Below are 17,465 nucleotides of genomic sequence, written 5' to 3'. Positions count from 1 at the left end.
GACATTTAACTTGCTGTAATAAGGTATTTGTCCTATAAGTCCATGATTCTAACGTAACAGTGATGACTGTAAAATAAATGACAAAGAAAACATATTGGAACATGTAATGCGGGTTAACGAAATTACTGAAGCTCCGGGACGACTTGTGAGTTGGCTGCATGGCCGATTATCAGTTAAAGAAAATCATGAACTGTTGTTCTTGTACTTCTCCAAGGAAAACCACAAATTTCCGATTATCAATACTTTTTTTAAAAAATTACAAGTAACTGATGTAAACATGCACTCGTTACCAGAAGCTTCAGTTACACTGTGTCAAAAATTGAACTGCCGATCTTTACATAAATATCATACAAATTGTGCCGAGATGTTACTATTTGCAACCTTGGAATTTATATGGATTTTACTGACTGTGTACGCTATGACACCACAAACTTTCTGTACCGAATCTATCTCAACTTCTCCCATTACATTACAAATGCTGAAATTTGAAAAGTGTTTAAAACTTTTTTGTATATCATTACTATATGAATATAACTACAAATTCTACCGAAGCAAATTTTTCATTGAGAATGCAGACATGTCGTAATAGATAAAGAAAAGATTTCACTCCTTCTGCAAACCCTTGAGCTCTACCTAGGGTTGCGTCCAGAATTTTTAACAACACATTGAAAGTCGATTGTAGCAAGTGCAGTTAGGTACGATTTTATTGTTTTCTGTCATTGTGTATATAGTTAATTGACAGATTTTATAGATTCTGTAATACTTTTTGTCTCCACTATTGATCTGTTGACAGTCTGAAAATTACCATTGGCTGGTCGAAATCGGTTAAGGCATTGTAAAACGCTTGTGTGGTTGCATTGCAAAATGTAAAAGAAAAAAACATTATCCCATTACATTCATGTTAGTTACTCAAAACACAGAACTGGAATATGTATGAATCCCTTCATTCTGTACCCTCTGTCTTCTGTTATTATATGTAAATTTATTCTCATACTTTCATGGATCAGTTATATGAATGGGTCAAAGGTTTCACAAATAAGGAATGTTCTGTTTAGAAGTATTACTCTCATTTATTTACACATATATTTCCGAAACTGATGTCATCATTAGTTAAACAATTTGTGGTTGCATAGGTATATATGTAGATAATTTGAGATTGTCTTTTTAACACACACATACAGAATCAATATGGTAATCTTGAACACATTTTATATGACATGTCTCTGGTATACTCCATTTCATTGTACATACTGTATATTATAATCATATAATTATATCAACATATAGTTCCATGCTATCAGTTTACTGAAATAAATTAAAGCACTCGTAAGTGCTATGGCAAAGAGGTATACATAAAGTAGCCCTAAATCGTTCCTGAGGTAATAGTTTATGAGCAATTAAGAATTAAAGTTTGCTTATGCTCGATCAAAATTGAAGACCAGCTCTACAGTGCTAATAACAAATCTTATGTCTGCCACAGCAGTCCAGTATTTAAAACGATGTGGGTCACAGTTGTCTACTGTAAAAAGAAGAAACTCATATGAGTTATGACACAAAGTTACACATCACGATTTTTGGTATTACGTATTGCAGGTACGACAGGATATCTAGTGTGAGCTGTTACTTACGTAATGTAACAGCAATAGCACTAATTATTTTTCCTGAGATTACTTGTATGGAACTTTTAAGAAAAGTTTAAAATAATTTCAGCATTTCTTGGTGCAAAAATAAGGGTGAAGAAGTATTCTACGTAATTTTACATCTGTATACGTGATTCTACCCCACAAATTGCAGAAAAAAGTTAACAAAATGTAGATAATGTATTTGTGTATATGATAATAGTGTGGAACAGCTAGCTCTGCATTAGCAGTTACATAAGTATTAATCTGTAATCCTGAGATACAAACAATTTGTTTTTTGTGAGTCATATAGATTCTGGTTGATCACTATTGACTTTCTAAAGCATGATTACAGTATGTACATCGACTTTGATGAAAAACCAATAAACCTGAGGTTAAATTAACACTTTCATAATTTATCATTAAATTTTTCTTTGCAATTGTTTTTAAAATAACAACAAATATATAAAACAACTTTACAATTTGATTTCCATAAACCACAGTTTATAAAGAGATGTATTTTTCTTATTAAAATAACAATATCAATAACTGTTTCTAGAAATCAGAATACTAGGCAGACGAAGCCAATAAAGTGTAGAAATAATCTGCTCATTTCACCACACAAATACATTGTTGGCATTTAAGTATCTTAAATCACTTTGTACTCTGTTAATTAAAAACTGAAACAACAATTGCAGCTGTTTTTGTTCCAATAAAATAACTGTTGTTCTTTGAGGATTTGTTCCCAACTGTTGTACAAAAATGATTCACTTGTGAGGCATATTTCAAAAAATTGTGAAATAATAATCCCTGATATATGTATAAAGATCATACACTGCTATGATTGTGCACAACATTCAGCTATGACAATCTAAACTATGACAACAGATAATCTAGTCAATTTCACATGGCACATACCACTTCTGTATAACATGAACGACTCATACTATTATTACATACATAATTACAACACAAAGGACATACATATGTTGACTCATAAGGAACTTGCCATTCATTAACACAACAAAGACTTCTGGAATAGACACTAGACGAGCTCTCTTAAATCTATAATATACTCCATGCAATTTTAATATTGTACACGTTTCAACACATAGTCTGACACTGACATTCTTTTTCGAAAGGCCATTATGTATGTACGATGGAATCAGATCAGTTTCAACCACTTTGCATCAGGCACCAAAGAAGGCAACTGTGCACATAAAAATGGAAAATGCTTTATGGGACCCCATCCACACAAGGGGACATAAACGTGGCTCTGAAGGCCAGCTCCAAAGACTAAACTTACTTAACTTTCAACGGTTTAGAATGTGTATATTGGCACCTGAATAAACAACTAGCATTTCTGAATATTTTCGGGATGCAAAATGTTGAAATTTCTTGTATACGAAAAACTGTCTTTCACAAAAAAATGTAGAAACACTGTCACAAGGCCTCATGAATCTTTACAGTTTATTTCTTCTTGCTACTGATTCGTTTGTACTTTGATTTTAAGAAACAGCGAAAGTAAAATATACATTAGCACAAGTGTTCAACAATTTTTAGCTAAATAATTTCTTCTCTCTCGTTACCAGTTATCGCAAATGCTCCTAAACACATCAAAAAACTTTTTTTTTGTGCAGTCAGAGCAAAATTCTGATTTGAGGTACCTGCACGCAGGTTACTACATTTCTTTGTTTCTTTATTGCTAAAATGATCCGGAGAAACCCAGTGCTGCTTGTACGTACAGTCTTGTCAACTCGTCATAGTGCAGTCTTTGACACTCAGTCGTGCTCGCGAGGTTTGTAACCCTCTGTGAAAGGATCATAGTGAATCCAGTCTGTTTGAGATCAGCTGGGTACGAATTTCACTGAGCGCTATTCCTCGTTACTCATTAAAAAAAAACAATAAAAAAGAAGAGAGATGAGCGAGCTCTTAAAGAAAAAGTACATTCGATACACACGGACAGAAAAAAAAGAAAAAAAGAAAAAAAAAGAAAGGAGCGGAAACCGTCGTGTCCTTATCCCTCCAACAGGCCATTCAGCCTGAATGTTTTATCTGCTTTCTGTGAATAAATTAAACAGGAATCGGACTAATGAACATGTGTAGCTTATGAAGTAGCTCGCAGGAAGGATAGGTGTATTTATTTGGGCATTGAGAAAATGTAGACCAAGTATTTTATGGTACCTTTGGTTTATGTAATAAAACAAAATACTAATGTTTTCTCTAGTAAGAGGCTCGGCGCGGTGGCTGGCGGGAGCAGCTGTTTCGATATAAATCTACTGGTCTCACTGGCTACCGACCCCTTTGTCGATGCGGCCAAAACAGACAAATTATATATCAGACGACAATGCGTTCAATGCTCCTGCATACTCGTAAACGGGACTGTATTATTAGTTTCAAATGTCATCCATATATGATAAAAATCGTGAGACGACGTTTACGCGGGAACAAGATGCTACAAAAATGTCAGTGTATTGTCTGACAGTATTGAAAGGTAACGTCATTAACGACCAGAAACAAGTGAATATATCTGTAGTGCTGAACCGTCTTTTGATTTGTATCCAAACAGCTACGCCACCAAGGCAAGAGTGTTCTTAGAGTTAGTCATGACTACTGTAACAAATAAATTAGAATAACTGGGATATTTTCAAATATAGCGGCGAACAGTTTCAACTGGCGTACGGATACCTGGTTTAGGAAGGACCAGCGGAGAGACATGTACCTTTAGTAATAACAGTACTGCTGTCAGCTACAAGTCTATGAAAATTTTGACGTCCTCCAGTTAGACACGAGTCCACTAACTGGAGCAGAACACTGTACAAATGCGCGTCTGAGCTCGCATTTTCTCATCTCACTCGGCTATAGGCTAGACGCAAAGTACCCCGAACAGTCGTTCTGACTAGCCTACAATTTGTCTGTATTGTAGTCACTCGCGGAGTCACTTCGCTTCACTTGTGAGAAGTCCCAGTGTTTTACTCGCGAGTGACGGAACGTTAAGCGACGGAAGTGTCCGACGGCACTTACGAGGCCCCCGCGTAGTGTATGACGGAGCTGTAGCGGATGGCGGGTTCGGCGGCGGCCGCTGCCGCGATGGACTTGAGGATCTGCTTGCAGCGCTTGCGGGGCGGCAGCGAACAGGCGTCGCGGCGGTCGGGCGACGCGGGGGCGGCGGGTACGGGCGAGACGGGGTTGCTGGAGGGCGGCGTCAGCGGCGGCGACGGGCTGGAGGCGGCCAGGCACGCCGGCACGGGCAAGTCGTACGGCGTGGCGCGGCCGCGCATCGAACCCAAGGGCTCGGGGAACAGGTAGACGGGCGGCTCGCTCAGCGGCACGGCCGTGTCGGCGCGCGCGAAGTGCTCGTCGTCCTCGACGCTGGCGGGCGGCGTCAGGCTGCCGCCGACGCCCTCGGACGACGTCGCCGCCGCGACGGCCGCCAGCAGCACCGGGCTGACGCCGCCGCTGCCGCCCCCGGCGCCGGCGCCGGCGGGGACCGCCGCCTGGCCCGCGTGGGCGGGTGGGACGGGCGCAGCCCCCGACGGCGGGTAGAAGTAGTAGTAGCACATGTCGCGCACGCTCACGGGGTTGCCCGCGTCGTCTTCCACCGACGCGGCCACCTCTGTCGCCTTGCGCGCCACTTCCGCCTCCAGACGAGGCTCCGGGGACGGCGCTGGCGGCGGAGGTAGGTGGTGCTGGTGCTGGGGCGGCTGGTGGTGTTGCTGCGGCTGTTGCTGCTGGTGGTGGTGCTGCTGCGACGACGGCGTGTGCCACTGGTGCTGCGCGGAGCTCGCCGCCGGAGCTTGCTGCTGCTGCTGCTGCTGCTGAGGTTGCTGAGGTTGCTGCTGCTGCTGCTGCTGCTGCTGCTCCGAGTGGCTCTTGATGTGCACCTCCATCGCCTTCTTGGACGTGAACGTCTGGCTGCAGATGGTGCACTTGTACACCTTCTCGCCGTAGTGCGCCACTTGGTGCAGCTTGAGCACGTGGTTGTAGCCGAACGACTTGCCGCAGATGTCGCACGAGTACGGCTTCTCGCCCGTGTGCGTGCGCGTGTGCACCTTGAGCTGCTTGGAGCAGGTGAAGCCCTTGCCGCACGCCTTGCACACGTACGGTTTCTCGCCCGTGTGCGTGCGCATGTGGATGACGAGCTGGCCGCTCTGGATGAACGTCTTGGAGCACACCTGGCACTTGTGCGGCCGCTCGCCCGTGTGGATGCGCATGTGCCGGTGCAGCTTGCCGCTGTGCTCGAAGGCGCGCTCGCACACGTCGCACTTGTACGGCCGTTCCTTGGTGTGGATGCGTCGGTGCACGCTCAGATTCTCCTTGACGGAGAAGGCCTTCTTGCAGAACTCGCACTGGTACGGCTTCTCGCCCGTGTGCGTGCGGAAGTGGCGCGTGAGGCGCGCCGGCACCGCGAACGTCTTGCCGCAGATGGTGCACGGGTAAGGGTCGTCGCCCTCCTTGCCGTGCGAGCGCACGTGGTTCTGGTAGGTGTTCTTCTGCGAGAACGTCTTCTGGCAGAAGGAGCACTGGAAGGCGCCGGTGGCGCCCTGCACGCCCGCGCCTGCCGACGCGGACGCGGAGGCGGCGGAGGCGGAGGCTGCGACGGCGGCCGCCTGCTGGGCCGCCTTGCCCGCCTCCTCGAAGGCCTGCGTCAGCGAGAAGACGGGCAGGTCGGGGCTGCAGACGACGCGCTTAGGCGACAGCTCCTCGCCCTGCGGCGCCTGCAGCGGCGCCGACCCGGGGCCGGGCGCGGGCGCCGGGCCCTGCCCCTGCGCCTGGCCCTCGCCGTTGAAGTAGCCCACCATGCCGGGCACGGGACTCCACAGCAGGTCTGCAACAAGACACGAGGCCGGCGGTCACACCTGCTGCACTGCACTGCCACCGAAAGAGGCCCAGCAACAGCTGGAAAAATCACGGTTGAACGCAGCTTTACTAACCAATCCCTTACACGACGAATTTCAGTCATAAACAGACCGTATTCAGATGAACTTTGATACACCTGAAGATGGTCTATTTATGACCGAAATCCGGCGTGTAATAAATTGATGTATACACCAAGTGCAACCATGATTTTTCAACAACTTTTCCAAGTTGCAAATCTCACCGCAACAAAATAAAACCAGCTATCTCTAGCACCCTCAACATGTCGTGCACCAATTCACTGAAACAATAAATAATTTCTACACGCACTCTTCTGTGACTTAGTGGCCTACGAGGGACAGAGAATACAAGCAAATTCTAATTTTATTACCTTTGCCTATAGGAAGAGATCCTCGGTATCATTTACAAGGAAAAGAAATTTTAGTGACAACAATATGATTCTGAGTAGCCCATAACGGCGAAAAATGCTATAATGGCGAGCAAAAGACACGACTGAAGGGTAGAAAAGCAGCTCCCTTATATATATATATATATATATATATATATATATATATATATATATATATATATATATATATATATATATATTCAAAATTTTTAAAAAATAAAGAAAAATAAACCGGTTGCGCAATGGTAAAGTGCCAGTTTGCGGACATAAGGTTAATCTATGGAAATGTCTCTTAATGCACCGTGATTCGAGTCCACGTTAACTTTAGGTTGGGCAAATCACAATAGATATAGGAAGAGAGCAATGGCGTAGTAGGCAAATTTACGGCTTGGAGCCTGTCGTCATTTAATTCATCGCACGATATTTCGTCTGGGCAATCATCTTCAGGTCAGCTACCAGTCTTCGATGCCAAGTAAAACCATCATTTTGCAACTCATTCATCATTTCTGATAGCAGAATACTGTGGACAGGAACACAAGTCGTGTCCAGGCGCGTAACCAGCGCTACTTCAATGGAAAGAAAGGAAGCTGCGTTAAGTTTTTAATGTTTAACTAAGCATACGCTTAATGCTGGTTCAGGTCGCTAAACAACAAGAAACCACTTGTTATAAAAACTTCGTTGATACTCTGTTAACATTAGCGTCCTGTCAGCGACGAACTCACTAAAGACGATGCACAACCTCGTATTGAGAAATAATAGCGAAGAAAATAGGCTTTTCACAGTACCATTCTAGCGTTTTCTTAAGAGATTTAGAGAAACGAAGGAAAACCTAAATCAGGCTGTAGTTTGCAAAGCTCTTCCTCGCCACAAGGTACGGTGCTTCGAACCGCTGTTCTCTCGAATACGAGTGAAATGTCTTGCATTGCGCCACCTCGCCCGGTGTTTTCCGTCTGGTCACTTGCCAGTGTGCGACGGCTTTTTCCGCTACTCTTTCTGAGCTCCACCATTGCTGTCATGAGGTTTTAAGGGACTGACGGCCTGATAGAATACCTACGGCAGAGAGACTGACATAGCCTTGATTGTCACCGAGGAAAAAAAAAACTGTTAGAGCAAACTATAAATGCATGGTACGTTAAACAAGTTTCACTCAATTTTACAATCACAAACAATTCGACAGCACAGCACAAGACAAGAAGTCCCGTAAAGCCTTTAGATACATCTACATGCATGTAACGGAAACATTTGTATATCTGTAGTTCATGTTTTAAATCATTTTATTAAACCACGTATGCGGCCTCGAATAACGGGTATATTTTTCTGTACATTTACCTTTATCGTGACATCATGGGATATACTTTCTTTCTACATCTTTTACGGGTTCTAATAAGACAAGATGGACTGTTCGTAAACCCTTACGCACATAGCGTAGTAGGGATGTGTCTCCGACCCACGTGAAATGGACACACCGGATGAACGACAGGTGGCCTGGTAGAATGAATGGACAGTGCGATCCGACATTCGTTTGCACAAAATCCTGCCTGGTACCCCGTCTCTGCTTCAAGAGAACACACAGATCAGTTAAACAAGGGAAAAACCGTAGAGAACATCATTTTCGTGATTCGTAGACGAGCGTTGTAGTGTGCAGGCAGCAATAGTGTTGAGCACCGAATAAAAACAAAATCTGATACCCAGGATGGTGGAGTGCCAACTAGGTGAGAATCACATTCTCAACAGCACACGCATCCGTGTTTGAGACGGGAATTAGAATCTGTGGTGCCTTTCTAGCAGAAAGTTATTGTCTAGTTCTAAATAGCCTTACCAACAACGTAACAGTCACCAGAGGCTACCTCACATTGCCCAAATGTCCCGTAAAAGGGCAAACATTTTTCTTTTATGTAGTGCTAAAGCTGTCTGGAGCTTTCCAGACGGCTATGACGACAAATTCAGGACGAAACGAACCACCAGAGTAGTTAACCGTGGACGGGAAAAGGTCATATTTCGCTGTCACAACACACGTCGAGAACCGAGTGTGTAACTCACATTTCTTAATGTTCCACTGACGCCGTATCCTCCACCAGCAGATCGAACGTACGGAAGTCCAACATTCAGATCGGCTAAACTGTCCAAAACACAAACTTAGCGATCACTCGTCACTGCCACCAACGGCCAACGCCACACCTCCTCGCGAGCCCGCACTACGCGCACGGAACACAGTTCAACACTCGCGGCCGACTCGCGCGACTGGGAATCGCAGGCGATTTCGGCGCGCGGCGATCGACGGAAAGTCTTTATATACGAATAAACCGTGGTGCACGTATACGCACCGGGGGTATGCGCGCAGGTGTGTGCGCGTCGGGGGCGGAATGGAAAGGGCTGTCCCACGCAATGGGGGTAAACTACCCCCTACGCGTGCGCACGCGCAACCGCCGTGCGCCCACGTTGTCGCCCTAGACTGTGGGGGTGGCGCGGCAAATGGGAACGACAATCGCCTGCTGCCACACTGCTGAAGGGAAGCGCTCGTTACGGATGGTAATTTTCACAGTTATACATGCAGTTAGACGGCCGTATGCGACAAAAATATCAGTTTTTGGTGATGACTGAGGACCGAAATTAATACGCATCCTGAAAGTTGGTAGGACAACACCTTAGCGAACAACGGTAAGTGTTCTTACCGGTGGACGTCGCCGGCTTGTACGCGAGCAGGAGATGCCTGATCCATTCCTTCTGCGTCTTCTCCCAAATGTCCTCCATGGTCGGTGTAGCAGTAGCGCATTCGGACTAGACCGGGACCGTCGATGGTGAGAAACGTCCAACAGCGTCGACAACAATGTTGACAACTCGACCGCCGGGCACGAGAGCAGGCCAGCTCTGACCGCGTCCAGAAGGAGAACGCACACCACTGGCGCCCCTGTCCAGAGAGAGCCACGGGGGGAACAGTACAGTGCTTGTCAGAGTAGTTCGAAGAACTGAGGAGAAAAGTCTCGCGTCCCGTCGAGTCGACTAGTCCTAGTCGCGGCCGGGAGGGGGCAGGGGCCCTTCCAGCGGGTCCGTGTGGGATAGACCCGCGCTGCTGGTACGTGCCGGGAAAAAACATATATATATGAAAAGTTTACAGCGCCAGAGGGTGTGTTGTGTGCGTCGTGGAGGGGTGTGGGGGTGTGGTGGGAGGCGCATCCAGGGGTGGAGTGCCACATGGTAGGGTGAGGGGGGGGAAGGGGGGCGGGGGTTGGCGCTGCCTGGCGGTGGTGGGGAGGATCCCGGCTGGGGGAGTGGGGGGTTGAGGGGGGGGGGGGGGGAAGCGCGCGCAGATACATCACTTTTTGGCGGCGGGGCCATTGAGCGCGCGCTACGTCACGGGCTGAGCTCCACGTGCCGGGCCGGGAAGTGGGAGAGCGCTCCTTGGGGCAGGTCAGGCGCAGCAGAGCCACATCGCACGCCTGCGCCAGCCTAGCTGCGCTCTCACTGCGACGCGGTGCTGCCCACTGCGGCTGGCCGGCGACTGCCCTGTTGCAGCGAGCAGGGTCCACTCCTTACCTCCGCCTCCTCTGGCACGGTGGCTGCAACGTTCACACCTGTTACTGTGCCAGTGAACGAGTCCTTGGAGAAGTACAACTATCTGGCACCTATCACTTTTCTATTATAAGATTCTACGACACGTTGTGGGGTTACTGCTTCATTATCAGGTACTTTTTTGTGACAGTTTGGTCTGACCACCTGCGGAACCATCCTGCAATGCCAGTATGCTGCTGTTCGAACTCAAGTATACACTCTACTGCTATTTTTTTTCTTAATATTTAACTATCTAGTTATCAAACGGGAATATTTCAACGTAAAAAAAAACAATAACGAGGCAGTGCCAATCTCAGTTGTGTTCATTTAATGCTATTTCATAACTGATTACTTACTACAGGGACACTTTTGATATGATAATGTTGATTTCATGTTTTGGCCACCTTCAGAACTTTTCGGCTTGGTTACGGTGTAACACGTCCATTGCGTCGCCACGTATCTCTCCTTCAACTCTGAAATCGGCAAGTATTGATGGTGACGGTGTTGAAGTGTTTAACAGTAACCAACCCGAAGAGACATGAAGATCACCCCTAATGGCCAGAACCAGTGAGTAACTGTAATACAGCGCAGTTGCAAGTTCAGTAAATAACTTCCCACTGCTTATTATGTCTCTCGATACACCTTATTTCTGCCCTTTATGTTATGTCTAATTGTATAACCTAATTTTAAACTTTCGCTGATCGTCAGATGACGATCTTTCGTGTAGCTTTCATACCCCCCCCCCCCCCTCGTGAAGCTTTCACTATTTTTGAGCTACGAACATTCGGATAAATGTGGCTGGTAATCAGTATCTGACGTTTCTCGCCACCAAGAATATAAAATGTTAAAGCACGAATTTATCCGATTGATAATTTACATTTTTGCAGTCTAATTTCAAAGTGTAGTAATGGAGTACCACGGCAGGTAACTTAAATAGTTGTGGTGGTGCTACAAGTATCAAACGTGCGAAGGATTCAGGCCTTAATGAAGGCGGAGGTGAACCGGTAGTCTGAAGTTCACACTGTGAATATCGTAATGTCAGAGGGTATTCATTGAAGATATCGATGTTGTAAAATAACTTCTTTTTATGATTTAGCAGATCTTTCAACGCTATTCCCGTAAATGTCGTTTCAGAGAATGTGCAACAGCGCTCTCTACTGGCGTGGGATGTGGTCAATTAGAACGCATGCACAGAACAAAGTTCGTGCTTGTTGGCCAATGAGGGTTCTCCTTGCTGCGTAGTAGAAATTGGCTCGAGAGTGATATGAGAGGTGTAAACAGGTATAAAGGTGAGACAAGAACTTACAAAAGCTTTTCACTTAGATCTGAGATTAACAAATGCCTCGCTATGGAGTGGAAGATACAAAACTGGTAGTACGGAAATTCATGGGGTTGTAGCTTCCAGCTATGTTACGCTTCCTTTAAACATTATATGTAGAGGCTATTTTTGGAGACTTTACTTACAAATGTGAGAGGAAAACTATAAAAAGAAACGCCAAATTGTTGATATCAATAATTTCACCAACTTCACATTCATCGTAATCGTAAACAGACTGTTCATTGCCAGCTAGACGTTTCCTTTCTTTTTTTTTCTCTCTCTGCATAGTCTTTCAGACAAGGATGAGAGTCTTAGCAACGACCGAAGCAATTCGGACATGATTTCATGGATGAGATCCGTATACAGAGCCACATAACCGAGTGATAAATCCCACGAATTTGCTCGCTGCAACACGAATATCTGTGTTTTCCGGGATAGAAAAGAGAGGTCAATTTTTGATCTGAATATTTTTCTCTTTCCTACACAAACAACACGTGGTGCAGAAGAGAAACATAAACACACACATACACATTCGCCCGACTGTATACTGACAGCAGCTGTGTGATCCGTGCGCCCATACTGCTGCTGCAGCCACAGGCAGAAGGCACCGCACGTAGTATACCCACCAGGCGCCATGGGCATACATTTCGACGGCTACCTCAGCACAAGCGCTAACTATAGCTCTTTATCCGATAAAAAGCTCTAACGTGTAGCTACCAGTCAAAAGCAATAAATTTATAATGTTTTTGGGTTCGTCTTGGACTTGCTTTGTATGGTAATATGAAAATCGCTAGTGTGCGATCACAGTTCGCCTGTATACGGAGAGAAAGAACACTCTCCAGGACTCAATGCTGGTTTGCAACGACTGTGCCTGCGAAACTAACTAACCCTCGGAAGATGCACTAGTGCGCTTGCTGCATGTCGTTAAACAGAGCTGCTGCGAAAACTTCCACGTTCTTTCCAGCACAGCTGGCCAAGCAGGTTTGGCGAAAGTTTCACAAGTTGAATGAAAAACGTACAGTAGCGCCGGATGTTAAGCACCGAGTCTTCAGATTACCTTAACAAGTCCTGTAATAGGAATAGATAAACAAAGGACATTACATCGTGTCCAGAGCTTAGAGAAAATGTAGATACAACAACACAAAGAAAAGCCGTAGTGAGATGTGTTTCGCGTGATAATATTTAATATTTCGCACGGTTTAAAGAGTATTGAACTAAACAGATTTTCAGTACCTTCACAGTGTGCTACACTTTAGTGTAGTAATTTTAGTAGCAATAGTACTGATATATGATTTACATTTGACGTTATTAATACCGCTACCACCGCCAAAACACTACTACTAGTAGGAATAGTAGTAGTAGTAGTAGTAGTAGAAGAAGAAGAAGAAGAAAAAGAATAGCACAAAAATGGTAACTGTAGATGCATGAACGGTTAATACAAGAGTTGGTGATACGTACTCTGATTGAAGTTCAGTACTTTCCTCGTTTGTGTTACGTACTTACGAAACTCTCATTCCCGCGTAAAATACTATCACGCGTTTCATAATGTATCTCCAAGCGATTAGTAAAATTCTGAATTAAAATCACTGTTTCTTTCACTTGCGCTAAAGTTATGTATTTCGCTGCTTCGACTGATTAATATCGTAAATAATAAAGTACTGAGGGAAATTCCTTTCACAATGTAAGAGAGAAATTACTATAATGAAATTTGCTGATGGATCAGCCCCCATTAGGTCCCTTATCTTTCTCGCACTGACCAGACACGTCTCACGGCCTCTTCGATGTCTCAGTGGATGAGAATCTCTGTGCTCTCCAGCAAACTCTTGCAGCAGGCTCTGGAAATGCAGGAGTCTACGTTCGAGGTCCCCATGCTCACAGCTCGATTACGTTACGAAGCTGGTTAGATGAAACCAGCAGGTTGAAGAGTTGAATACACAAAGCCAGCGATTCCGATACCTTGAACATTTTTCAGTGGCTTTTGGAAACAACCAAGAAAATGGTTTATAGAGATATTTAAAGAAATGTCAAGGAAAAATTCTCGTTCTAGGAGCAGAAGAGAAAATGCTAGGGTAGATAAAGACGAGAGTGCATGACAGATGTTAGTGTAAAAAGATTATCACAAGACTAGAAGAGATGGAGGTCAGCATCGAACGAGTGGAAAGATTGGTAAACTGAAAAAAGAAAGTAACATTACCACATTTTCCCTTATTTTTAGAAACGTTTAAAGACATTGACCACGTCATATGTGATTCTATTTTAAATGTGAAACTAACGTATTTTATGTGTTGTACGCTGTCACAGTGACAGAATCCGCTTAAGTGTCGTATCTGTAACCACCCCGATCTTAAGAGTCCGTTATTAAGGAAGGCATCAGATGTTGGTTTCTCAACACAGACGAGTTCAGTATGTTGCAACGTGATTACTGTTTTATTTTTACTATGATTTAAGCAACAGAGGTAGCTTTGAAATACCGAAGGGGGCGAAATAAGCAAATAGCTAAGTCGAGAAATAAAGCGCTTATTTTGAATATTACTTCCCTCAATTATTTGTTAGATATATCCCATTCTCAATCTTCCCCTACAGTTTTCAAGTTATTCCTTGACGTCTTCATACATGTAATATCATCCCAATCCTTGTCAGTGTTTTCCACGTTCATCTCTTCACCGATTCTTCGGAGAATCTCCTCATTTCTTATTTTATCATCCACCTATTTTCCAATTCCTTTCTGCAGCAGCATCTCTCAGATGCTTCGATTCTCCTCTTTTCTGCGACCTATGTGTGTAAAGTTTTGTCCTGGCCTCCCTCCCCCCCACTCCACTGCTAAAATAAAAAAATTCTGTGAATGTATTATTTCACTGTATTATTTCACTGATTTACTCATTGCTGAACCAGTCGATTAATTTGTGCAGGTTTATCGATAAGGAAAAATCTTATTGCTGTATTTCTATTATCTATGGCTAACGACAGAACTTGGTATTTTCTACCGATTGCTGGACAAAGAAGAATCCTAGTGGCGTTTCATGCTTAAATACGTCGATTCGGCGATGAATTCCAAAAGGATGCTAGTCTAGGGAGACCGTCAGAATACGACATGGTTTACAGTTACGAAGCAACGGTTCTCTCATCCATCTTTACCAGTGTTCTAATTCAGCAGCAACTGGTGTTACTCTCCATTATAAATACAGTCTGTGGCCGCTGCACGATCGCTACTTGTGCACCACACTGGACCACAGGGACTAAGTTTGCGCAGCACACGCAGTATCTGGGGCCGCCAGTCCCTCAGACTGCCTCCGCTGATGGCATGGTACGAATCTGAAGGTCACGGAGCGGGCTATCTGCCGATTCTTTCTGTACGCAAGGCTGGAGAGGCTTCGCGATAAGGATTGCGTGGGTGGACCGGCGCGCCAATTGCGGCGCCGGGAGTTCTGATGCCGAGAAGTCGTGAGGCAAGCGGCCCACTTCTCAGAGACGACTTATCGTTGGCGACCCGACTTTTTAAAAGGTCGTGCAATGTTGTTGTGTGGTTGATATTTCTATATTGCACAACAGAGATCCCACGGAGAAAAAAAATGGTAATGTGTCTCTAATACACTGGAATAATCTGAAATACAAAGTAATCACAATATCTAAATTTCGCACATTTTGACCCTTAGTGTGATAGGAGTCGGTTACTTACTTTCATACTGTGTTGCCCCATCAGTACCATGTATTTGCATAAAGAACGACGAGATACTAAAATCACAAGGACCATTAAAAAAATAGGAAGCTGTGAAGTTTAGACCAGTTCATATCAATAACGTGGTGCTGACCGGGTAGAAGATTCTGTATGTGTTGAATACTTATGATCTTCTTAAATCATTATGATGTATAAGAAGTCATAGAGACACTGTTACAGCTGTTAAATTATTGCACTAGCCACCGTTGTAGTCTTACAGGCGAAGTGAAATATTCTATAATAACAATAATGTTTTGTATTTATTTGTTTCTACATGACATAAACTGCCCAACGAACTGTGTTCCAATACTTGCCATGCAGTGGGCAGATATTTTCAATTAATTTTTTTTTAATCATGAATAGTGATACGTCCTTAAAATATTACCTTGGTCGAAGGCATACATTTTGACAGATATTAGAAACTAATTAAAATGTGCATGCGTAAGCAGATTGTGCATTTCAATATTCATGCTATCAGTGTTCTGCAGAATGTTAAGGTTTCCTCATTTCTCATAAGCTCTCAGCAGCTTCCCTAATTGAAAGGAATAAAGTTTTGAGAAGAAAAATAATGACAGTGACTAGAGATAGAAGGACAGATTGTTAGTCACAGCATGACTGGGAGTAATGACGAACCCGCGTGGGTTTCGAATAGTCATCAAACTAAAGTACCTTGTTCGAGTTTCACAATACGTGGTACAGTCTGCGTGCAAACGGAAGAACGAGCAGGCGAGTCTCCACTCTGCCTATCCAGCTACGTAACAAGGAGCACTTGCTGGCGGTTGCACAAAGTTAAACCGCTCCTTGCGCAGCGCGTCTTCTAAACCAGTGGCGACACAGTACAAAGACGGGCCTGGGGAGAGTTTACCCTCCACTAAATGCGTTACAGCCAGTGGAAGAAAGAATAACTAAGAGAAGAAACGTGCACGAACAGAATACAAGTAAAGCAGCGCACGCTTCACTACCCAGGAAGTAATTCTTAGTCATTCGTTACGGTTTACCTGGTTGGGTCACTTCCTACCAAAAGCGCTAATCGCTCTTTTGTTTACAAGGCGATGTTTTTCCTTCACGTATCATCTAATAATATCAACACCAGTGCATCTACTGTGTCGTTGACGTATTGTACATAATATCACTCTCCCTCTATCAGTTTTCAAACGGATGTGGCTCTTCGCCCCTTCGCATTTCTCCACCAACATCAGTACAAAAAAGGCGCAATAGGACAAATATAACAGATAAGGCTATGAATGTCCAAATAAGAGCTCAAATGGCTCTGAGCACTATGGGACTCAACTGCTGAGGTCATTAGTCCCCTAGAACTTAGAACTAGTTAAACCTAACTAACCTAAGGACATCACAAACATCCATGCCCGAGGCAGGATTCGAACCTGCGACCGTAGCGGTCTTGCGGTTCCAGACTGCAGCGCCTTTAACCGCACGGCCACTTCGGCCGGCCAAATAAGAGCAACACGCTTCGCGACTGGAACTGAATGGACGATGGATTGGATCCAGCGCAAAGCAAATCTCACGTTTGACTAATAATTTGACTTCCATGGCCACAGCCAATCTCATTAAAACCCTTGTGGGTTTTCTGCCTATTCATCTTACACGACACTTAAAATGCTAAAATAACAGATGTTTCACTAGTGTTGCAGCAGCTTTCTGTTAAGGCACAAAGGCCTCTCTCGGGCCACAAAGTCTATCCCCTGAGTAAGGTAGATGCAAAAGTGCCGAAACGTCTGTTATTTTAGCGTTTTAAGTGTATTGTAAGATGACGCGGCAGTACACTCACAAGGACTTTAATAGAAAGTGTTCCGAGAGGTTCGAGACACAGTCTTCAGGAAGAGCAATCTGTGAGTGTACTTGAACAACACACGCAGGAGAACAGTGAGCTTGTTCCTTCACATACCAATGGTAAGTGGAGTACGAGCTAAGGGACGAAGACCAGCGGCGTCCGGCATAGGCAGGGCAGGGCAGCAACGCGCACGTGGATCGCGGGAC

General features: G+C 44.6%; 1 protein-coding gene across 1 annotated transcript; it reads right to left on the bottom strand.

Moving 5' to 3' along the window:
• Nucleotides 1-1,415: 1,415 nt before the first annotated feature.
• On the bottom strand, nt 1,416-6,252 carry LOC126263343 (Krueppel homolog 1-like; the record flags this gene model as incomplete). The annotated part of the gene is made up of 3 exons (XM_049960432.1): nt 1,416-1,519; nt 4,843-6,206; nt 6,251-6,252. Coding segments are annotated over 3 exons (1,470 nt in total), but the record flags the coding sequence as incomplete, so codon positions are not given.
• Between the last annotated feature and the right edge of the window lie 11,213 nt (nt 6,253-17,465).

The sequence above is a fragment of the Schistocerca nitens genome, chromosome 6 (assembly GCF_023898315.1).
Source record: "Schistocerca nitens isolate TAMUIC-IGC-003100 chromosome 6, iqSchNite1.1, whole genome shotgun sequence".
Classification (NCBI taxonomy): Eukaryota; Metazoa; Arthropoda; class Insecta; order Orthoptera; family Acrididae; genus Schistocerca; species Schistocerca nitens.
This window is presented reverse-complemented; position numbering and strand designations above follow the sequence as displayed.